The 24,855-nt window shown below is 44.0% G+C and overlaps 1 protein-coding gene across 2 annotated transcripts; it reads right to left on the bottom strand.

The window, feature by feature from the left end:
* Positions 1-431: 431 nt before the first annotated feature.
* LOC117140970 (DNA-binding protein D-ETS-3) lies at positions 432-24,116 on the bottom strand. 2 transcript variants are annotated; one of them, XM_033304201.1, is made up of 10 exons: positions 23,721-24,116; positions 21,455-21,748; positions 20,905-21,281; positions 18,426-18,593; positions 9,896-9,946; positions 8,027-8,086; positions 6,401-6,448; positions 3,271-3,460; positions 825-1,033; positions 432-584 (listed from the first exon to the last, which is right to left on the bottom strand). In XM_033304201.1, exons 2-10 carry the CDS (start codon positions 21,685-21,687, stop codon positions 448-450), a joined length of 1,473 nt encoding a protein of 490 aa, XP_033160092.1. In that variant the 5' UTR covers positions 21,688-21,748; positions 23,721-24,116; the 3' UTR covers positions 432-447. The 2 variants fall into 2 exon arrangements, with proteins under 2 accessions (XP_033160092.1, XP_033160093.1); XM_033304202.1 differs by lacking the exons at positions 18,426-18,593; positions 20,905-21,281; positions 21,455-21,748; positions 23,721-24,116 and adding an exon at positions 10,119-10,911.
* Between the last annotated feature and the right edge of the window lie 739 nt (positions 24,117-24,855).

Here is a 24,855-nt window from a genome sequence, read left to right as displayed (position 1 = left end):
TACCAGTGAATTGAGCGTTGAGTTACCACCGCCCACGCCCACTCCGACCCCCACGCCCATTCCGGCCACACTGAGTCCGCCAATTGTCCCAAATCCGGCACTGGCATGAGCCGGTGTCGCCGTCAACGTGGCCGTGGCAATATTGAGGTTGTTGCTCACACTGGACGACCCACCGCTGGTGGACACATGGGATCCGTTCAGGTTGCCATTGCTTCCGAAACCACTCATGACCGTACCACCACCGCCACCGCCTCCGCCACCAGCTCCACTGCTGGTGGTGCTGCTCGAGGTAGACCCCACGCCGGTGGACACACCGGAGGCACCTCCGCCACCTGCACCGCCCACTCCGCCGATGCTCACGCCCGTCGAGGCCGTGCCGCCGCCAATGCCCGAGGCACTGGCGATGGCGTTGCTCTCATATTAGAAGGCGCCACCGGACGATGATGGTCATGCGTAGTGGGGATAGCTGCTCAGGTGGGGCGCCACGTGGGAGGGAGTCACGTGGCTCATCGAGTGCGGCTGGTAGAGATTCGTGGCCGGACTGCCCCAGTTGCCCCACGAGGCGGCCGACGGGAAGATCGAGGCTGTGAAGGAATAGAGATCACACATATAATTTCTAGATCAATATTTTCTGTTTCTGTTTAGGTTTCTAAGTTAGTTAGTTAGCTTATTTTATACATTGCCTATAAGTATGCATATTCTAATTAACTCTAAATTGGACATAATTTATGGTCACTGATTCTGATTCACACGTATTGAAGCTATAATTTTGATTTAAAGGCCCCTGAGTTTCCCTAAATGGATTTAACAAAACGAATGCTTACCCGAGGATGAGGTCATGCCATGGTGCGGACTCATGAACGAGCTGAGCTTGGCGCTGTGGTGATATGGTGTCATGAACAAGTCGCTCTGGTACTTGTAGGTGGGATCGCTGGCCGCCGGCTGAGTGGCAGCTGCCAGGCCTTGGAAATCGAATTTGTACGCATACCGCTTGCCGTGCACCTTGGTCATTATGTTTTTGTCGTAGTAGTACCTAAATGGGAAAGTAGAAAAAACGGGTTTAAATAAAAACTTTTTCTATACCCATTAAACTTAAGTTTAATGTTTGGAAGAGCAATTCTCACAATTTCCACAATAATCTTTCATAAATCAATAATTCAAACTTATAATTTTTTTGACTTATAATTATTATTTAATACTCTTACATATTTAGTAATAAAATTAAACTTCAGCGTGAACTAACAACCCCAGTGGAACTACATCTTCTGCAGCTCGTTTCTATGATCTCAATGTGGGAAAGTCAAACAAAAGCTGAGATGAACTGGGCTGCGTGCCCCCCCTCGGATGGACAGTAAATAATTACAGAATAATGCTCGCTTTATGCGTTTTAAGTTAATTTGCTGACATTAAGCGATTTTAGTGCCGCTCCCCAGACGCAGCTCCCTTTTTCTGATTCTGCAATTAAATGGCAACGCCTTGTGCACAAACGCAAATAGAAGTAGAAATTTTAGCGAGGGGTGAAATTATGTGGGCGGGCAGACGGCCAAGAAATCCGAGCGAAATTTGTTTACATTCGAGGGTTAGCCAGCGATTTCTTTTCATTAACTTTGGATATTTGCCCAGTCAGCAGGACTGTGGTCCGTATAAAGGACATTCGAACGGCAATTTAAATTTTCCTTTCCTCCTGGATATTGTGCGTTTATTGTTACGCTTTAAAATGTCCACAACTTCCGCCTGACAAGTGAACAAAAAAAATGTTGCAAATAAATTACAAAGAGTTGCAGGCAAAGCAAACATTTCAATGCATCAATGTAAATTGGCATAATGCGTGCAGTTGGGTTCTTTCTCTCTTATTTTTCCATTTTGCACCGTCCATAAATTATGCCAATTACGGCCATAAATTAAAAGCAGCAAAAACAAAAGCCTGACGGCAAAATTCAAAAGAGTAAAAGCTGAAAAAAAGATAGTCCTGAATGCCGCTGCTCCTTGCACAGACAATCAAAGCCAATCAATGACTGATGAGCTAAGGACAAAGGAGCACAATCAGAGAGCAAGGATAACTGCATGGAGAGAAAAGGATTAAAGTAAACCCATTTCGAGGATTGGCCAGACCAACAAAAGGGCAGCTGGCTGTGAATAAACATGTCAAATGAAGCATTAAAGCACTTGTCCTTGCTCTGCGCTTGTGTGGGTGCATTGGGTGTCTTGTGTGGGTATATGTGTGTGTGTGTGCAAAGGATACCCGAGCTGAGTGTTAATTTACACACCCACACACTCTCGCATTTCTGAGCAAACATGAAAGCCAACGGCGATGATGTCTCTTGTGTTCAATTGAGTTGAAATGTGCAAAAAGAACAGACATGTTGAGGCTTCCTGCACATCAAAAAGGATTCCTACACCGCCCCACCCCTCGTCCTGCCATTGTTGTTGCGTGATTTTTCTACACTTTTTACATTTTATTTACATGTGTGTGCGGAGCATGTTGCAAATTGGCTGTCAGGACTTTTCCACTTGAATTCGCATCATTGGCACTCGCCTGATTGCGAGTGACAGTTTCAAGGAGCCGGCTAAAAGGGTTCGCCATTCAGGATTAGGCTAACTCTCCATGTCCTGGCCATGTTTATTTAGCCAATTGACCGTTGCACAAATAGTTTGTGCATATGGTTTGTGTTTCGTCAAATATTGGAGCTCCAGATTTCGAAATCGAATTACGTTTCTCTGCAATTAGATTGCGAATTTATTGGATTTTTGATTACATTCCATTTCGGGCCTGGCGAACAATTTATGATTGAGTTTCTGTGTCGACCTGGCCACGCCCACACAATCAAGTGAGCGAAAGACTTGGCCAGCAAGTGGATTAGCTAGTTTTTTGGGTGATTTTCTGGCTCTTTAGCCATCAAAGCGGCTAATCAGTGCAGGGACAAATCATTTACTGATGAGCCAAATAGCAAATTGCACACATGCTCGCATTTCGACGACGGCACAGATACTGGCTAATTAGGGAATACTTCAGTGCACAAGGAAAACAACCACATGGCTGGGGTGAAAGTAATCCGAAATCGAACTTTTTTCTATGTGAAATTGTGCTCACAGCAAAAACGTTTTTGAAAACTAAAGTAAAAGTTTAATAATAAACTAAATGATAATAATAAACTAATGGTCCATTGACATTAGTTCAAGAGTATTTTAAGTTCTTTATACAACTGAATATATGTTAATACTACAAATAAATTAAATTTTGAAATAAATAAAATGTTATTCAGAACTCACCTCAAGGCGCGACTGAGCTTGTCGTAGTTCATGTTGGGCTTGGACTTCCTCTCGCCCCAGCGGCGTGCGACCTCGTCGGGATCGGTGAGCTTGAACTCGCCGTTGGTGCCCTCCCAGGTGATGCAGCTGGCGTTGTTGGAGTCCGAGAGCAGCTCGAGGAGGAACTGCCACAGCTGGATCTGGCCAGAGCCTGGAATGGGGGAATTTGAGAAATGAGCCCAGTGATTCGTAGGTATTGAGACATTTAATGTGGGTATTTTCGGGGCCTGCCTAAATGTCCATCAAAAGAGCATATCCTTTTGGCGTTTTTGGGGCCTAAATTAACTACGGCTGCGGGGATGTGGCCAAAATGTAAGCATTTTGTGGCATGCAAAGGACCCATAAAGCATTTCCTGCCCAGTTCGCTGGCTAGGGAACCGAAACGCAATCCAAGAACCCCCCAAAAGTGGCTCTCCCCACTCCCAATAAATAACTGAGACCACGGGGGTAATCTATGACGCTTGCCTCAAATTATTGTAAGAGAAGTGTAGCGCAGCGGAAATGGCATTGCATGTAAGTGTAATGGAAGTGGCATGGAGCAGCTCCTCCGGGAAGCCAAAGAGATATTATGGCTAGCACTTTCACTGGAAGGAGCCATGCTGGGAATTTAAATTGGCTGAAGAGAAGAAGTAGTTATAAAATGGGTTTTTGAAACTGCATTTAAAGAAGTGTAAGCTTAAAAACTCAAGAGTTTGAACAGTGTTTTTGCTTCATAAAGTAGAGATTCAACCGAATTTGGTTATTGTTTGCTTGAAATGTGACTCCCGCCTTATGTATTCTGCCATTTGAACTTTGACTTTATGTCGTAACTCCACTCCCTCAGCTTTCCACATTTCTTATTGTGCGTGCTAAAACATTTATAGAATTATGATTGTATATTGTGCGCTGAATTTGCTACGCATTCGACGCAGACATCATAAATCGCTTAATCATTTGGCAATTAGGCCGTGGAAGCCAAAAGGACGACTAAGGGACAACAATCGCTCCTTTCTCCCGCTCTATTCGCTGTCAGGCGGAATACAAAAAAAGGACACAGGGTGGTTGGGCGAACTTGAGCTGAGAAAAAAGGGAAAAGGACCTTTTGCAGGGTGGCTCAGCGCTGCTCATGTGTGAGAACGTCATGAATATTGCGTTAATTGCAAATCATGGCCAAGTGAATGTGTTAAGTGCCAACACGACGATTCTCCGCCGACTGACGATGATGAATGATAATCCTTGGCCGTTCAGGAGACACCGAGTCCATGGAAAACTGGGCGTGGCTCCTTGGGCAATTGACACGCTATTAGCAGCCAACAAAAGCTAACGAAAAAACTAATTGGTCAAGGGGGAGCCGCAGTATTTTAATTGCCTAAGGAGTGCCAGCGAGGCGTTAAAGTTTTTGATCCCGAAAAAATGTTAATTTAATAAGGAGAAAATGTATGTTAAGCCGGAAGCAATTAGTCCCACCAGTTCTTTGATCTCCGCACATTTTCGCGTTGTTTTCATAATTAAGAAAACTCCAGTTCGTTGCTGGCCGGCTTATTTAATTATGCAGCAACTAACTAAGGCAATCTCGTGTTTTCCTTTTTTATCACTCTGGGGGTCCTGCAAATACTCGTATGCACATGCATATGCACATGCACATATGCAAATGAGTGTGGCATGTCAAGTGTTGGCCAGCTGGCCGGACCTGGCTAACAAAGCGGTTCCGTGTCGAGAGGAAGCCATAATTAATCAAAAACAGCATTTTTGCCACCCAAAAAGCGAAAGCGCACCATGCACCATTCACGTTTCGGTAGTATGTGTGGGTTTTTCTCAGTGAGCTTTTGCGCTCAACTTCAAGTTGAAGTTTATAGCCAACTCTTGGCAACGGCCTAAACCAAAACCGCACAACAAACAATCGAAAGAGAGAGAGAGAAAAACAATAAGGTAGACAGAGAGAGCACGTCGCCTGAGCTGGATTCGTGTAAATGTCGCGCCGGAAAATGTTGGGCGTCTGGGTTTTTATGCTAATTCCGTTCGAGCGCCATGTTTCGATGGCGCAAAAGTGGGTGGAGGTGGAGGTGGTGCGGTGCGGTGGTGGTGCCAGAACACTGGGGACAATGGCAACGGTGGGTGGAGCCACCATAATGGCGGCGTCAAAAGCTTGCCCCAGCGCAGGATCAATAGGAGTTATTGATTTTGCCTGGCAACTGGTCAGAGGCATTGAATCCGACCATTTTGAAAGTGACTTTCGTTTCAGCGAAAATGTAGTCAAAAAACTATGGAAGAGTTTAAGAAAGTGGCATTGGCTTTCCTTAGCATTCAATGCACCCTTAACATTCGAATTGAAGGATATATGTACGAACTTATTTAGGGATAAATACCATATATTGATAAAAATGATTGAGATATATAAAAAAATATATTTTTTTGTATGGTCACCACAATGGTATCCTCATTTACTTCCGATAAATAGTATTGCACGACGTTCTCTCAGCCTGGGAAAACGTGTTTGGATGATACGAAATTAGTTAGCTATAGTCTTAATGAATCGAATCACTGTTTCTCATGGCCATTTATGCCAAACGGATTTGTGAGAAAAAAGAACACTTCCATTGACCAATTTATCAAATCCATAAGGGAAACGCCCACCGTCGAAACCCTTTGACGGAGCCTTTCTCGGCAACTCGCAACTCTTTTTAATGGATTTTTGCCGGATTTCAGGCAGGGCGCGTGCCCAGAAAACAGACAATTCCCAAGCAGTGAATGAAACGAAAAGTCGGAGCTGCAAAAAACAATTGCCAGGACACGCCCCCCACACACACACTCGCATAAAGCGATGCAATAAATTTCGGAAAACACCTTTCGCATAAATTAGAAAACTGCACCCCGAAAATGGTCGGAGGGAGCCCGCCAGAAGGGGTTAAACTCGCATGCAATGGGTTAATTTGTTAGGGTCGCCAGTCTGGGCAATGACTAAGTCGAATCTCGGCCAGAAATTGATATGATAATGAACTGGCCCAAGTGTTTTCGTTTTTTTGCGGGTTGGAGCACAGTGGCCGCGTGGCGGAAAATCGGGGTAAACTAATCGCGGCACCTGCATCTTTATGCTTTTGTGATTTCCACTCACCTGAGCTGGCCAGTCTGCTGCTGGTGGGTCCGAACATTTGATATGGATCTGCGGAGAGGGTGGAAAGCAAATGGAAATGGAAAGCGCGGCATTAGTACCGGTTCTTTATGCAAATATCTTAATGAAGGGTGCTGCCGACCATTCATATGGCAAATACAAAGGCAAGTTTTAGTTTCCGTTGACGAAATGAAATGCATTACCAGAAAACTGTGCAAAGCCTTTACAACATGGGTATGTGTATATTTTTATACGTTTTGCATATACATATGTGTGCATGCAGATGCTTCATTTGCGCGCATTTGTCGAGTGCACTTGCACACACACTCACACTCGAAATATCCATTTCACTTATTATCCGGCGCGAGCTTCCTGCTCGCTGTGTAAGTGTGTGTTTGTGTGTATGCGTGTATGCGACACTCGGAAAAAAATATGCACTATAAACATGAAATCTCTATAGGTATAATATAAATTTCTCTTTATTGAGGTTGCCACGGAAAACACTTTTGTTGTGTGTCTTTCCTACTTTCTAGCAACTTCACGGCATGTAATTTGTGTTTCATTAAAATAAATTTTAAAGTGTACGCCTTCATCAATTTTTTCTGTGTGTTGCAGTGGCTAAAAAGTAAGAAAGGTTACTCTGATTGCAACGAGACCGACACCAGACATATAGCACAATTGTCCGTAATTCGCATCATCTAGCCGGAGTCCTCCGCCGCTCCTTGGCTTGTTTTATATGAGTATTTTTGTGTTTTTTTTTCGCCTTTTGAGTCCTGTGTCCTGGCCATTGTTTTGCCAACAGTTTCTTCGGTTCCAGCTTTGTTCTCTCAACAGCTCAACAGCTTTAATGTCCCGAAAAAGCGAAAAAACTGCCCCCCGACTGGCACGCGTCTTATTCAACCACGGCCGTCAAATTTGACAGCAACAAAAGCCAAGCCAAGTGCGTCTGGGTCTGCGGATCGCCTCCCATACCCATGTCCTTCGTCCTGCGTCCTGCCCCAGCCCCTCATCACCCTCTAATTGAGAATCCTTTATGGCAGTTTCAATTGTTTCCATTACGCTTCAATTCCACCGCTCGGCACTTTTGTTTCCATTACCATTTCCATTGCTCAAGTGGCGTATTTAAGGTTTTGATTCTGCGACAGTATTTGCTCGATTTCTGTTTCGGTTTCAGTTTCGGTTTCGCTCTCAAAGCATTCGAAATGAATTTTAAAGCTGTAGGGTAGCAGGACGGAAAAAAAGGACTCACAGCCCACAGGACTCAAGTGGCACTTGCAGCGTGCAGGCGATACACAATGCCCAAACTTTATTAGTGTTGGCCAACAGTATTCGATGCGAATTTTGAGCCACACACGCTTTTTTTCGAGATCTGTCCTGCTGGCTGTTTATGTTGGTTTTAAGACTTAACAATGCGGCACGTGGGTGAAGCATCTGCACTTCATAACTTTTATGTTTATTTGAGATTCAATGGGGAAAGGTATATACGGGATATAAACAGAACGAAGGTTCTTAATAAAACGTTTAAATATTTCCAAATATGGCTCATTGTTTTTTTTTATATTTTTATCACATTGCCTCTTGTATGCTTATGCACCTAATTAACTTAGTCTAGATATTCGGAATACTCACCAGGTTGCCGTAGTTGTGAGTGCGGATCATGTTTGATGCCCAGGGCGTTCGAGCTGTAACCTGCAAGCGAAGGCATTGGAAAAGCACGTTTGAGTTCATTCAAATTGTTAAATTAAAAACCTGCCGGCCCTGTCAGTTAACACTCTCAGTCGAACAATCAAAGGCAATTGTCAACTCAACCGCAACACAAACATTATCTCTGCGCTGCCATCAAAGAGCCCAACTGAATGAGCCTGGAATGGGGATGCCCGTGGGCAGGACAACTGTGACATGAGCATCGCAGGATCTCCTCTGTCCTGCTCGTAATGGAATATGATTGCAAAGAGTGAAAACAATGCCGCTGGCATTTCAATTTGCAATCTCGGCGCGTTCAAGTTGTGTGGCAAACTTCACGCTTCGTACTCGAATAAAATTAAAGCCGCAGGCGCAATAAAACACCAAGGACTATGGGAAATACACTGGGCGAAATGTGTCGATCCGTAAGGGATGTGGGTGTATGGTGTTAAAATGAAGAGAAAAATTCTAAGGATAACTACTATTCAGTTCGAGCTTACAGTTCTATAATTTGTTCGCTCTGTAGAGGAAAGTGGATTTTCTGGGTGGTTCTTGCACCGCCCGCTGTTGTTTTCGTTGTCACTTATTGTGCTTAAAAAAGCAACAACAACGAACACTTTTCATATGACATTTTTGGTTTTGCGCTTTGCGTGGCCACTCAACTGCGAAGAGGACAAAAGGCGACCGATTGCAGCAGCAGCGGGAGGTGGTTGGGTGGATTTTGTGGTATAGATGGGTGGCGCGGTGGCTAGATGGATCGGCGGTGGTGGTGCAGGTCCCAGCAGCCGCAAATGGAGTTCAGCACAAACTCTGTGGGTCTGCACAATTTCGATGTCATCAATGGCCAGCAGCTAAATGCGCTCAGCCAAGCTGAAATTCTGTCTCTCTCGGAGTGTGAAAAATATCTCGGAATTCTGAGATTTAAAACCGCTCGAGGCGTCGGTCCTTTTTGACATTTGCGGGAGTGGGTGTCAGAGAACAATATAATTTCAATTAGTGTGTGCCATAACTAGCCTAATAGCGCTTAACCCCTCTGCTCGCTTCAATAACCATTCAACGAGTCGCAACCCCACGAACACGTGTAGTCCACACCTTTTTTCAGTCCTTTATCTATAAGCCCCTAACCGAAATGCCTGTCAATATTCCATTGATGGCTTGTTGATTTGCTTGAATACGTCTATCAGACGCACATTTTGCATGGCTCACTGGTTTCGGTTCGGTTCGGTTCGTGTGAATTTCCATCACTTTTGGTTTCGAACTCGATGTCATGTGTGTGTTTTGCATATTTAATGTTTATTTGCGCTTCTTGAGTGCCTGCCTTGTGGTAGATAATTTGCTGAAATTTCGGGCTTGTCGCCCAACTTTCTGAGTATATTTTATTGCAATTTGGGAGCATTGAAACTTTGCAAATTAGACATGTTTCTTTCAGGATTTATTGCCATAAAATGTTAAGAGGAAGCTTGGTCCGGAGGAATGAAAAATGTAATTGCATATGTAAGGATACATATGTCAAAGGAAAAAGTTTGAATGAGTGGAGTCCTTTAAGTGGTAAACTTAATAGAATGAATGGGATATGAGTATCGAACTCAAATTCAATTATTCTAAATATGAATACTATTCCTGATAGAATGCATAAAGAACGTTTATTGAAATAACTTGATTAACTTTGAATGTAAATCAATTTTTGTTGAAAATAGCATTCACATTTTATGTTATTATATTCTTGATTTATTTTTCTGTAGATTATACCCTGCAATTCCCATATCTTTTGGCCATAATTTTATTTTTTATTTTACTCACTCGATTGCAACTCACCTTGCGATTGTGTCGAACTGTGGGAGCCCCACGACGATTTGTACGAGGAATCTGGAAAAGAGGAAAACCACAGGTTTAGTAAACTGCAAGAAGTTATAAGTTAGAGTCATGAAAGTGCGATCCATCAGTCAACCGACGGCAGTATCTTAGGGGGCTAGCTTGGTGTAATTACTTGGATTCCAGGTGGCCGACGGTCGGGCTGGCTCACACACCGCCCACTCACCTGCGAAGAGCATCGAGAAGTTGCTGAAGCTGCCCGTGGAGCGTGACAAGTAATCGGCGGAGGACTTGATGTCCAGCATTGTGGCCGCCGTCGGTTGGATAATCGGTAGCTTGTTCCGTTCCACACCTCTGACGCGCACACACACACACACCAATTAGTTGGGATTTCAAATTCAAATTCGAATTCAAATTGCTTTTGGTCTTTGTCCTTGTCGCACTCTCTGTGTTTTCCTGTTTCTTTTTTTTTGGCAAGCGGTAAATTGGTCGCCGGAGGCCGGAAACTAATAACACGGAGACGGAGACGTCGCCAAGTGGTGTCCGCAATTGAATTTGTTTAAAAAAAGGCAAACGGGCAAATGGGCAGCGGTGGAGCAGCGACGCGCAGCGGAACAGGAAAAGGAACGGGAACGGGAAAAGTGACGATCGGAACCGGTTACCGTTTACCGGACACCTCGACTTCCGCCCGAACTTTCCAATGCACTTTTCGACCTGCCTGCCGTTCGCGTGTCCAACTGATTTATATGTGTCAATGTCCCCGCACGTATACGTGATATTTTTTCAGCACTTGTACTGTTTCTGCTTGTATTTGTAGTTGTATATGTGTGGGTAGGCCCAGCGAGAATCGCGTAAATCACTGAGAAGGACTAAGAAAGGATGCTCCTGGCTAGGACTATCGAGCTTGAGCACTGACACCGGATTGCGTCCGATCTGTGGCACGGCAGCGTAACAATTGATTTCATTCCGTCGTCAAATCGCGCATATCCTGCCTTGCGTCCTGCCATCGTCCTGCCTCCAACCCTTAGCGAGGTTTTTGTGGCCATTTGGGGGGTGGCTGGTGGTTGGTCGCCTTGGTGGGCGGTGGTGGGTGGTGCGCTGCCTGCTGCCTGCTGCCCGGGTATGTATCTATCTGTCTGGGTTGGTCTGCTTGCGATATGTGTGGCTGCCTCAGTCGCTGCCGCTGCTGCCAGTGCTGCTCCTGCGTTGCAGGATATACTTAGGGTTTTAATCCACAGCCACCCCCTCGACTGGCGTCCACCAATCAGCAGTGAGTGGAGGTGTGGCCTAGCGAAAGCTTCGCACTGTTAAGCTTTTTGCAAATGGCAGAGGCACCGAGAGAATTGCCAGATTTTCATATATCAAACCCACTTTCTAACGATCTCTATGGGTTTTGAGTTTCGAATGTAAAGTCCTGAGCTTTTCAAGTTGATTGCTACTCTCGCTCTGCGACTCTCTCTTCCAGTAGGAGGTTACCATTTCCACTTGACTAAGGACATGCCGCAGGACCCCTGACTCCGTCTCTTTTTGGCCGCGCACTAGTGCTGTCTCTCTTGTGAGCCACTCAATGCAGCCGCTGCTGCCGCCGCTCGTGCTGCTCCTGCGGCAGAGCTTCCAGAAGTGGCATCGCCTTTTTAGTGGGTGACACGAAGCAACAAGGACGGATGTATTATCCACTTCCTTTTTCCTTCCACCAAACACAAGGATATTACCGTTTCGTCGTTCGCCTACAACGGCACCACCCCTCCCTCCACCCCACAGTGCCTTCCACCCAGAAAAGGGGAGGTGGCATTGGGTGGCCGGGTAGCTGGTTGGTTTTGGGTGGCAGGCGAAAAACAATGCGCGAGAAGTTGGAGCTGCCTGGCTTACGTAGGAGAAATCAACAATAGTTGATTGTGAAAGGCTTTGACTGCTTGGCGGTTGGGGTCAGGTGGGATAGGGAGCGTCAAATGGGTGGTTGGGTGGTTGGGCAGTTCAGGGTGGTGCACATGCGTTGGCGTCGACGTCAACTTCGCTGCAGCTGCTCAAGTGCAATTGTGGCACTCGCCTCCGCCTCCTTTACCAAAAATCTCCTTCGTTTTCTTGTTGCCCCACGAAGCAGGCAACAGAAAATGACAGACACACACCAAAACTCTTACACACACACACAACCGATACCAGGACACACACCCACACCAACTGACAAACTCATCTACACAGCTGCCTTTTGGGCTGGCTTAATTAATTTTTGAATTCCCATTGAAATTGTTTTTGCCCAGCTTTTGCCGCTGGCCATGCGAGCCCCTTCCTTGCGTATCCTTGTGTATCCTCGTGGGCGGCCGGGCTAATTCATAGGCGTCAACGAACAAATTGTAGTTCCTCACACACACACAAACAGGCAAAAAGCTTAGCTAGCTTCCTTTTTTATTATGTTCTAGGCTTTCCTCTTTTATGCTTCTTAAATACCCTACAAAGTGAGTATTGGTTTGCTATTAAAACTCATAAGCAATGCCTTAATAATTAAAAAAAAGATAAAGTAATGAAATACAACCTATAGAACGTACGTATAATTACATTATAATAAATACAATTTTTCGGTTGCTTTTTATGGTATGAGTAAACCATATTCAGCCACCTGACCATTTCCCCGCACCACTATTTAATTTTAGTTAAATACAAATTTCGCTTTTCAACCACGCACACATCCACACCCACATGTATGTGCAAACACTCAAAGGAAAAGTTTGGCAAGTCAAGGCAACTACCGATGTGTGGGTGTGCTAGTTTGTGACTCTGCATGTGTGTTGTTGGTGTTAGTGTGCGTTGCTTTGACACGCAGTTATTTAATAAACGTTGCTGGAGGGAAAGCCCCCTATTCCCACCCACAAAAAGGACTCAAGTTGTGTGTGTGAGTGCTAATGGCATCTAAAATGGCTAAATAGCAATTTGCTGTTCTCCGCCAGAGGAAAAGCAAGTTTCACTTGGTTCAAAATGTTTGCTCTGCTAAAGCGAGGGAAAAGGAAAAGCTCTTTTTGTACTCCGGTAGCTCCTATGTGTCTGTAAGTGTGTGTGAGAAATTCTTAGCTTGGCTTAACATTTTAATTGCATTCATTATGTAATTTCATTTTCACGCTTTTGGGCGAAAAACTTTAAATTAATTTCTTTTGTTTTGCGATTTCCGCCATTTTGCGCCGCCGTAACATTTCCGCCCCGCCCAAATTGCGGTTCCCTGAGTTCGCCCACCGGTCCCGCCCACAAGTCAAGTGTTCCAAGTTAACTTTAAGCCACAACACACTGGCCTGGACCATTTGTGTGTCTTCAGCTTGATTTCGTCACCCGCCACCCACTAATTCCACTGCCCCATCAGGACAATCATTGCATCAGGCGCCTGACCATTTGTTGTGTGTGTGCAGCCAAAATATTCAACGGAGCGTCAAGACAAACATGACGACACCGCCTACACTCTAAGAAAAGTGCAGTAAAAACCTAAATAAGTTATTTATCCATACAAGATCCTCCTAAAATGCTCAAGATGTTCTATACTTTCTCTACAAATTAAAGTGTTTAAGACTAGGGTTCTTACAAATATCAATATTTAATTACAAAATATACATAATATAATATTGGTTTCAATTTCCCTATCTCTGACTATGAAGTCCACTGATATCTTTTAAATCTTGTAGAATGTTTTATAACTATTTTTCTTGACGTGCATTGAAGACAAGCAGCATATTGTCTCAGCCAACCACCCACAGCAGTTAATAAGAAACGCAATCAGCGCCGCGATTTGTTTTCTCAAGCTCGACGGGAGAAAGGGAGAAGGAAAGGGACAGAGATAGAAGCAGAGACAGAGATAGAGTCCTGCTAATATTTATGCGCCTTGCAAGGCTGAAAACACTGAAATGGCCCTGCCTACAATAACAACTGGAAGTCAGGCACGTGGCCATTAATGACGTATGAATGATGTAACACGCGATGGAGACTTTGACGCGGCACGTGGCCAGCGGCCTGCGAGGCATGACAGGCCAAAAGATGCCCCCCTACCCACGATCCTTGTTCTCCTGGCTGGTCTTTAATGTCCTGACTGGAACCACCGCCTTTGCCACGGATTGCTCACTTTGCCCGCGGCGAATTTTGACTGGCGCTGTGCATTTGGTTATTGCCAAATTGCGTATTGTTGTAATCGGCATAAGAATAATAAAAATACAATACACCCATTTTTATTTCGCCATCGCTGTGCTGGTCCAATATTTGGTAATCAAATGGGCGGCAACGGCGGCGCATAAATCAGTTTCGCATTGGCAGCTCAAATGATTTTCAATGAGAATGCGTTGAGAGGGTTAAGTGGTTATAGAATGAGTTCAAAGTTGAGCAGGAGAATGTACATATATAACTTTAGGTTTCTTTGTGATTTTCTTTTCTAAAATATTACTATTTATTACGCTGCTCCAAAGCATTGTCTTTAACCTTAATTGCTGAAGTCGACCACTCTAGCTTGCTTTTGTTCACACCTATTACACCCCAACTTATCAGCTTATCAAGTGCACCAGATCTTAATGACTCGCCGAAAGTTGTTCCCACAAAAAAAGGAAACAATGTCGCCTAGGAATGCACACAAACACAGCGAACACGCCAAATCAAACAAACCCTAAACCACAGCCACAAATAAAAGTGAAAATTGTAATAAAAACAAATTACGGACACGAACAACAAACGGGAGGGCCAAAGGAAGTTCCCACAGCGACATATTGAAGGTGTCCTCGTGGCTGTCTATCTAAACAATGCCGCCAATAATTGCGCGATTGATAGGGGGTGGTGTGCGGCGGAAAAAAGGGGGAAGGTGCAAGGTGACATGGATGGAGGGTGCGGGGTCATGGGCTCGACTCCGATTACCACCGTTTGACTTTCTCAGATAATTGCAAGCGTTCGCTATCCACGATCTTTTTTATGCCGAATATCCTTGAATGGAAAGGGTATGCTGTTTTTCAGGATATTTATGATTCATATGAAACCACATACCATAAATTTAAATGTAAAATATAAATAGGATAAAATGAGAATATTTTGTTTGAATCTAAGCTCTTGAATCTAAGATGTTTTTATGAAATAGTCGAATACTTTTAAGGATTCAGGTACAAAAAGTGTAATCTTAATACTGTCAAAATGACAAAGCTGACAAAATTGTTGAAATTCTCGTAAGCTACGTGGTATACCTTATTCGATACACTCAATTGAAAAGCAGCGATTTTGAATTCATATCTTTTTTGATTTCTTCTAAGCTGAAAGCTAGCATATTCACACGGCACACCCCTGAGCGTGCACTTTGAACCCCGGCTGCCAGCAAGCAGTTACCAGTTCCCTGTGCCCCTCACCCCGCGCCACTTAAGAGCCAATGACAACAAACAGCAAACAAACAATTAACATTCAGAATGTAGAAAGGGGTTGGAGGAACGTCGGTTCACGTGCCCGTCGAGCTATAAATTACCGTGGTTTGACTCCCAGCGACCCTCGCTGTCAATTGATAACGCGGATTGACTTTTTGGCGGGTCAAGGGTTTCGGTGCTCCGGGTCTCACGGTCTCACGTGAGTTGTGTCACTTGAGATAAAAGCACGGCCAGTGCCGAGGTGGCGGCCATAAATTCAGCGAGCTCATAAATTCAATTGACAACTAAATTGCGGAGCGCTGGCTGCCGAGACCGGAGACGCTTCGACACAGCCACCTCCGGCTCCGGGTGCACTGCGTTTCCGCCGTAGAGCTAGGAGCTGGGATCTGGGAGCTGGAAGCTCGGAGCTGGGCGGTAGCCACCTTCCTGGAGGTGCCCGCTTCTAAAACTTTCAAGTGCGCCAACGCTTTTCCATTTTCCTTTCGGCCGCCCATTGGTTTTGCGGTCTTCCTTTTGGCTCCAAGCATACATATTTATATATATATATTTATTTTCCTTTTCTGATATACCATGTCGGAAGCGGGTCATTTCCAGCGGCATAAATCACAAAGAGCGGCGGACTTTGGAGGCGGAAGCCAACCTGTTGAGTCCTTTGACACTTTTCTATTTCACAACTGTGCCGCGCGTTTTTTAATTATTTTTGTAAAGTTTTTCGCTTTGGCAATAGGCAAATTTGTTTGCCTATCTATCGCCGATCAATAAGGGGAGTACAAAAACTAAATTAGCCAAACATTTTCCAGCTTGTTGCCGTCATCTTTACGTTGGGCCGCGGTGGGTAGTTTTGTGGCAACAATGGCTTGATTTATGAACGACTCGTGCCAAAATCTTTCCCTGGGGAGGGTAATGACTTGAATCGGCAGTTAAGTGAACCGCGAAAAGGGCCATGAATAAAAATATTTGGACATCAATAGGCGCACACATGAGCGGACAATAGGGCATGGGAACCAAAAAGTTTTCCAGGCCAAGTTCGCCGTTTTCCTTCTCAACAAATATGCGCATTTTATTTTTATTTTTTTTTGTGCCCCGCCATTTCGTTTTTTCGCAACAACATTCATAAATGCTAGTGAATAAATTTGAGCGCAAGCGTCAGTCCGCGAAGCTGTCAAAAAGGACTTCAACGTCCTTTTTGGCGCCAGTTGGCACAGCAGCGATTTCAATTTATTTTCACAGCCTGAAACAATTACGGCCAGAAAAAAATAAAGAATAAACTGTGCGCAAATGAAATCAGAAATTAAATTTCAAGTGAGCAAAACATACGGCGCAGGACGAAAGAGACGGCTATGGAAACACGGCGAAAGGACGCAATGTGGCGCCCACTTGTGGGCGGCAAAGGCCAAGGGGGTGGCAGCCACCCACTGGGCGCGCTTTTGAAGGGCGGTGCGGGGGTTGGGCCAGCCTGCTGGCAGATTATGTGATTATGATTAGAGACGAACTCGTCGGGTGAGCCACCAGCAAACAAACAATCCTGCGACAGATGATGATAGACATTGGAAAATAGGATTTTTAAGAACTTGAAATGTCATTAATATATGAACATAAAGGGTATACTCCTAGGAGGTGAAACAACAATTCGGCAACAATTTCCACTAATCAGTGAGTACTTGTTAATTAAAATATATAAAATTTACAATAGGGAGAAAGAAAATACATTTTTCTCAAGTTGAGCTCAAAAGAATTGACTCATTTAAAAGAGGATCTAAGATATAACCTCCTAAATAATCATAAGCACAAAATACAACATAATTGATTACATTCAACAGTCCATAAATCAACAATTATATCTAGAATCAGGCCAATAAAACAATAAATAAAGCCTATTGCCACTCGATGAGTTTAACGATGTCGTGCTGCCGCTCTGCACCCTTTCCCATTATTCACACCTAACCGCTCAATTGTCTGTGCCGAAGTAATCCCACACAAGGCACCCCTCCCAACCAATCTGTAGATACAGATACTTCATAGAGCACTACCATAGGGTATCTACCACGCTGTCAGAGGAGCGTGCGCTCTAATGCGCTTCACATAACATTTTGATCATTTTATGATCTGTCGATTAGCCTCATTGTCCTCGCTGGAGAGGCCATCCCTCGAGCTGGTTGGCAGGACTGGTAGACAGGATGTCTGGATGCGCTCGGGGGTTGTCCTGCCGAGTGAAGTGTGCTCGAGGAGCGTGTGACTAACACGCTCTAACAGGATTAGCGCTGAAGAGCACTTAAGAGTCAAATTATCAACGGGCAGTCACAGATTCATTGGCGAATGTTGTGACTGTTGCGTTTTGTATGTTTACAGTGGGCAGGAACAAAGGGATATCAACATAAGGTCCTGGCAATTGTTTGCCAACTTTCCCACTGCCAAATGAACTCAATTGCTGTTCCCAGAGGGACCATCCACAAAAGGCTCACAAGTCCAGATTACGCGCATTAGTCAAGCTTAAGGCATTAAGTCAAGTGAGCAATTGAGTGATCAAAATACTTCCAAAGGGATTCAAAAGTTCGTGGGAAATGTTATAATTATATTAATTATTAAAATGGAAATTTAGTTATCCAGATGTAAATGTATCATTGATTTTGAACAGAACAGATATATTTCGTTTACTATTGTAATATTTATATGATATCATTACAAAGAAAACAACTATTGTCCAATAATTAAATTAAAATAAAATGTAAAATTTTAATAGAATATTAGCTAAAAGGTTAAACGAAGAAAACGGTAAAATAAAATTATAATTTCTTTCTGTCAATCTCCCAATCTCTCTCAATATCATCAAAAAATTCTATTAAATACGAATATATTGAAACAGAGATTTAAACATTTAAAGAATTCTGCAATAGAGCTCATTGCAAATTAAAATCCAGTAAAATATAAAACAATCGCCTGATAAATGTTATAATAGCATTAAGTATATATATTGATATTCCTTTAAATGCCATGAAGCACCCCCCGTGCAGGAAACACCCCTGCCAAGGACATTTCACCCCTGCCGCACACAAGCGCCACCTTTTATGCGAACGATGGCACTTTCTATGCCAACATCAGGTTGCTGTCCTGACTGAAAGCTGTCAAAAGCTCAAAGGACACTTTTGACATAATCACCGTATTGAACTTACACAGTGCAGAGCCGCCGCCTCCTGATGCCGATGCCCCTCCTCCGGTGCCACTGGTGCTGCTGCTCTTGCTGCCGCTGATCCTGCCCTGCTGATGGTCGCTGGCGGAGGACGAGGACGAGGGCGCCGCCGCATGCGAGGATGTGGTGGCGCAGTCCAGCGTGGATTTATCTGCAAGACGGACGACCAAACAAAAGGATATTTTAATTGCCAGGCAGCGAAAATTTGCACACTCAGCACGGCACGCTTTGCCTTTAGCCACGGAAAGGAATCGAAAAAAAAAAGTGAAAAAGTAAACGGAGCGCAGGGACTCATAAATCTCGGCATAGATAATTGTCATCACAACTAGCGACTGGTTTATTTATGGCTCGAATTATGGTTTTTATTCCGCCCCTCCACCCTGCGAAAACGTCACGCAACGTCGCTCGCCTTCACCCCATTCCGAAATGCTGACAGATCCTGTGAACCGCAAAGGACATAATCGCGAGGGTTGTCACTTCACAGACCAGCAATGGAGATGTTTAATTGCCGTAAATCTTTGTTTGATGTAAACAACAATAAGCCAGTTGTCAGCAAGGAAAAAATTGCCAGAGGAATTTGCTACGCTTTCAATTGAAATGTCAAGCCGGAAGTGATACGAGTCCATGATAATGATAGCCATGAAGATGATGGGAATCGGTTCCCATCATATGAGCTGTCTGGAAACGGGCTGTATCATAATCTGTACTCATTTCTTTAAATAAAAAAATAAATTTAAGTTTTACATGCACTGATAAAAGGATGCATATGTTGTACTCCTCAATTTAATTTAAGATAGTAAACTCATATCAAAAATGTTTGTTCTGTAAGTCTCTCTTGCACATTTTAAAAATTCAAGTTTAAATCTTAAATATATACATACTTCCGTATTGCAATATATGTTGGTATCTTTATTATTATTAAGTTGGCTGCAAAGTGTAATTATTTTTTATGCGCCTCTGTGAGCCAAACGTCTTTTGAGCAAAAAATAATGAGTTACGCATGACAAAATCTTTTCATGGCGAAGCCGAAGCGACAAAAACTCAGCTACAACTTGACATCGACCACAGAAAGAGACAGCCAGTGAAAAGATGAAAGAGACGGGGGAGTTGCGGAGCAGAAGGCTGGCTAAAAAGGATTCGTTTCATATTTGCTTGAGCGCGTCGAGTTGAGATGGGAAAAAAGATGAGCTGGGCGGCCATTTTGTATCTATAATTGCGAGGGAAAAATGTGGTCCCTTGTAAAGGAAAAAGTCCTTAAATTTGCGATTAAGGTAAAAGTAAGATAAGGCAAATTTGTACAAAAATTATTATTATTCCATTTGATCCAAGTTTTACCATAAAGTGCTCGTCCTTCAGCCAAATAAAAAAACCAACACTACAAGCCTTGTCAGCCTTCTCTAATTGAAAACGAAGCAGAAACAGGACATAAATTTGCCAAAAAAAGATAGCAAGAAGGAAAGAAGTTTCTTATAGAAATAAATGGACATGGACAACTTGACGGTCGGAGGCGGCATAACAAACTCTTGCCAGGCACGCGATGAAATTGTTCGGTTTTTGATGTTTCTATCAAAACCTGGCAAGGACCGCAAACAGTCAACAGCAACCGGCTTTGGTCGGCATTATAAGCCACATCCGTTGGCCCGGCTTAAATTGATAAATATGTAACCTAGCCAAGGCAAAAAAATAAAAACCAGCCATGAAAATATCAGAGGAATAGAAACCGACCCAGGGAGACCTCAACGTTTATATGGATAATTCAATTTAAATTTTTTTGCCCAATTTTTTCGCTTCTTATTGTTGGTGATACAACGAGCAGAATTATGTACATGGCTGGTCGCGGTTTTTAGCCGTTGTTTTGGCCATTAAATGTTACGGCCCTGGACATATTTGGTGGTTGGTCAACTGGGAAGGGCAATTGGCGGGAGTGGCCATTGGCCAACATATGCTGCATGGATGTGTTTAAATAAATACGCGAAATTTGCCACTTTTGTGGCACAACATTTTCGGCAGCTTTTTTTCTCGGCTTGGGTCCGTTTTGCCTTGGCCGGAAGCGCAGGATTTGTTTTTCCGCCATTTCGTTGACAGTTTTGTGCTAGACAATTGCGAGAAGGTCAGTGGGTTGGTGCACTACAAAGTATTACGCGTTCGTTTTGTTGCATAAATCATTTATATAACGACCATATTTGTTAAGAAACAATATAAGAATGAAAATATAATAATTTGTGAAAAATTACAGTGAAATGTGAAATTACAGAAAATTTAGGCATAACATAACACTTACATCATCTAATTAAGTTCGTACTTGTATTTAATATAAATATAATTTAAATTATTTGAAAAACATCACAGTAAAGATTGCCCCCATTTTAAAAACGTCTACTATCTACTTTATATAATTATATTAAAAAAGTTGTTTCTTTCGATGTATAATTTATAGCTTCTGCCACATTAACTTCACTTACCTGCCCTGACTTTGTGCTCCACATGCGAGGAGCTGGACGCTGTTAGCGATGAAAGTGCTGGAGCCGCACTCACCGCATCCAGAGTTCCGGACGTGACCTGTCCGGCGCTGGACGTGATGACGCCGTGCTGGGAGACTGCAGGAGAGCACCCGGATGGCGGCTGCAGAGTGTCCAATCGGTGTCTCTGCACACCGTTCCCACTGCTGCTCAGCACTCCAGCCGTACTGCTGCTAACCGCATTGTAATTGAGCACTCCGGCCACGCCCACTCCGACATTGGGATTGTGTGGAAGGCCGAGGCAATTGCCGCCTCCGTTCCCGGACTGAACGGGCAGGGTGTCGAGGGAGTCCGTCAACCGCTGGCTCGAGTAGATGTCGCTGTGGTTGGAAAACATACATTTATGATATATAATGAATCCTATAATATTAAATAATGTAAAGAAACCAAGAAATTCTAATGACAATTAATAAGACTTCGAACCATAATTCTTAATTCAAGATTAAAATTCTTGTAAAGTAAGATATCCAAGTTATCTCAAGATGTAACTCACCTAAAGGCACTGCTGGCCCCGAAAAAACTGCTGCGATCCTGCAGCGCCGCTTTGGCCTTCTCCACACTCTGCTTCAGCTGTTCGAAGGTGGACTGATGGAAGCGGTACGAGGTCCAGTCCGGCGAGCACTGTCCGAGTGCAAGGCACTCCTCCGTCTTCACCTGGGCGAGAGTCGGTGGCGATACCCTCTTCAGGTCCAGCGCCGTCTGATACGAACAGGAGTTCTCGTACATGGCGCACGCCTGGGGAGCCTCGATGGGTGGCTGTTGGCTGAACAAGGGATTCCACTTGACTCTGCCGGAGAAAGTGAGCAAACAAATTGGTATTATAGTACTCATAAGACTGCGAAAATTCCAAACGAAAATGAATATAAATGAATACTTAGATGTTACACTCTATTGGTAGTCACACCAGAACTTTTAATTGCTTTAAAGTCCAAGTAAGCTCCATCACTCACCTCATGGCAAATTGCAGAGTGAGATATTAATAAATCATAACGCCTGGTCCACAATTAAATACTGCAATTTTAGAATGCCTTTCGGGCCAAACAATCGCTCTAATTGCCATGGCCCCAACACGTTAAGCTAGCTACCCCAAAGCCCCCCGATGTTCTGGCATAATTAATAGTGGCTACTTTGGAGCTGTGGAGCTAGTGTTCCCTTAGATATAAGCACGACGTGCATAATTATCTGGCTCGTTATTTATTGTGTGTACAGTCCCGCTTTTTGCACTGGGCCAACGTTGCGTATGAGCGTTGAACTATGCGTGGGTGGCGGCCATTTGAGCGTGGCTCTCTAATGTCCAGCTGGTCGAAGCTGGGGAAGGCCAACCATTGTTTACTGGCCCTTTTCGGCCAGTCTGCAGTTAGCACACACAGGGGGCATGCAAATTTTTGCACTCTGCCCTCGTCGGAAGTTGCTGAATTTTGATTTATGCCAACGAAATTTATGCCATACAAAGTGCGACTTGTCCTGTCTCTGGCTTAAAGTACACCGAGCATACCCGAAATGAAAACTGAAACTGAAACCCCAGCGGCTTTAAGTACGCCGGGAGGAGTAAATAGATTTCGTTATCGAAACGGTCGCATCTACAGAACATCATCAACTTTGCGCCTTGTCAGACATTATAAACGGCCTGCACACGCCTCATTTATTATTTATTATTTGTACTCAGGCCGAGTGGCTGCGTTTGCATGTAGGCAAATTTCACCAGCGAACATTAGCAGGCAGACATTTTATTTTTTGTATTCTGGTATCCTTGTATTCCCCAAGTTATCACAATCGCTGAGCGAACGCGCGCACACCGGAAATACGAGCGGGATGCCAGGATGTCGGTCTGCAGATGGGCTGAATGCTCGTCCCGTTCTGCAGCGCGTGCTGAGTCCTTTGAATACCACTTGGTATCGCTGTGATTGCCGAGTTTATGCTCTTCGACAGCTGTTAATGGTGTAATCCCCTTGTTGGACGAGAGATCCTTTAATTAAGAGGCCACACGTTTGGCTGCTCTTTAATGGTTTGTAAGATTTTTATGCGATTTTCGGAAATTAGGATTTTTGAATGCTTGCACAGCCGACTGGCTGATGAAACTGTGGTGCTGTTTAATTGTCGAGCTTTTACCCAATGATGCTGCTGATCTGCTCTTTTTGCTGGTTTATGAATACTTCCGTTTTAAGTCTGCTAATTCGATTAGCAAAAACATATGCTACACAATTATCTAATGATGGCGGGTTGAGCTTTTTAGGGTTTGAATAACTGTCGTTAATTAGAAATTAAAAAGAACCACTTAAACTCAGGGGTGCCGTATCTAAAAGCTCAATTCTCTATTTAAATGGATTTAATTTATCAGATCAGAATGCTTAAATAGAAAGTTACATAGTTTACAAGTATTTTAGAAACTCGAAAGAAATTCTATTAAATATTAAAGTTTATTATTATTCTATTATCTATTCGTTAATGACATCAGCTTATAATGCTCTAGACTTATGCATTTTTTAGAATTCTTACTATTTTTATGCATTTAATATATTTCTGCTAGAGATTTTCCACTATTTTCGTAAGTGTTGTAGACCTCTATTTATATGTTATTATTGTATGTTCTACAAAAACAAACTAAAGCATTTTAGCTGAAGACTTCGTTTTCAATTTGTAAATAAAATGTAACCGTTACGATATAATCTTTATTCAACTTCAAGTTTAAACAAATCATATTAGGTATTTCGGACCCCGTCGGACTTTTAATTCAAGTTGATAATGTAACCATAACTCACCTCAGGATTGTGCCTGTATGTGCAATAAAGTTTATCCAAAAATAAGTCTCCTCTTTGACTATCACTTAGAGTTCCGTCGGGACAACTTAAGTCACAACTTAGTAATCGTAAACAATTCACAATCGTTGGGAATCGGTGCAGTTAATCACTCACTCAAGTGCGTACAAATTGCCGACCGGAAATGAAATTATTGTCAAAATGGCGACGGATATGCGACAAGTGAACGCGACAGCGACGCGCCACGCAAATGACGGTTTTGTTTGCAGCCAAAGTTTCGTAGTCCTGGAGCGGATATGCAAGAAAATTTGTCACTGCAAGGACGATGACGGCGACGACCACCAAGCCAACTGGACACCGACGGCAGCGGGCTCCTTGGGCATTTCTCGATGTCTTTTCGCACAGGTGCAGGTGCACAAAAGGTGGGCGGTGGGTGGCGAGGGGTGAGAGGTTCCCAACGAAAGCGGAACGAAAATGAAATCAAAAAGCGAAATTTCTATAATTTCCGCACAAAAATTTCCGCGACACACTGGCAGGACACATGTGTGTGTCCTTGTCTGATTCTTTTTTGTGCGCTGCCACGCCCACAGCCAGCAACAAGCTGGGCGTATGTGTCCAAGTTTTCCGCACTGCTTGCCGTGTGTAAGTGTACAAGTGTGTGCCGTGTGTGTACTTTGTGTTTTTTGTGGTTTTTGTGCCTTCGCTTGCCGCTTGTGCTGACCAAGAAATGTTCGCTAGTTTGGTCCTTGTCCCGGGAATATTGACGACGTGTGACCGACGAATCTAAACCGCAAAGTACCGCTATTATGTCGTCCGCGACGTGTTGCACTTGGTAGCGCGCACTCCAAGTTAATGTGGCGGCCAGATCATCCCGTCCAGTCACCAGTCCACGCTCAAAGATGGCGACACACTCCTCCCACAAGCGGTGGCTCTGTATGGCAGGGGAACTGGGCGCTATCACTGAGGATGTGTCACCCCATCGTCCTGCGTTCCTGCGGTGGCTAATGCGCAGGCGCGCTCTCCGCACCACAACCCCATCCACCGCCCACTTTGCCGCTGCTCTGTTATCTGCCGCTGTCATCGGCTGCTGGTGGGCGGAGCCAACTCTGTGCCATCGGGGATGTGGATGTGGCTGTGG

This window comes from Drosophila mauritiana, chromosome 3L (genome assembly GCF_004382145.1).
Source record: "Drosophila mauritiana strain mau12 chromosome 3L, ASM438214v1, whole genome shotgun sequence".
Classification (NCBI taxonomy): Eukaryota; Metazoa; Arthropoda; class Insecta; order Diptera; family Drosophilidae; genus Drosophila; species Drosophila mauritiana.
The sequence above is the reverse complement of the archived record's forward strand: the minus strand, read 5'-3'. Positions and strand labels throughout refer to the sequence as shown.

Excerpts from the sequence above, each read along its gene's own strand:
- LOC117140970 (XM_033304201.1), bottom strand. The coding sequence starts at position 21,687 with ATGTACGAGAACTCCTGTTCGTATCAGACGGCGCTGGACCTGAAGAGG. Across the intron at positions 9,947-18,425 it reads AGGCGGCGGCTCTGCACTGT|ATTCCTCGTACAAATCGTCG; the intron begins GTAAGTTCAATA and ends CCTCTTTTCCAG. Across the intron at positions 1,034-3,270 it reads AAGCTCAGTCGCGCCTTGAG|GTACTACTACGACAAAAACA; the intron begins GTGAGTTCTGAA and ends TTTCCCATTTAG.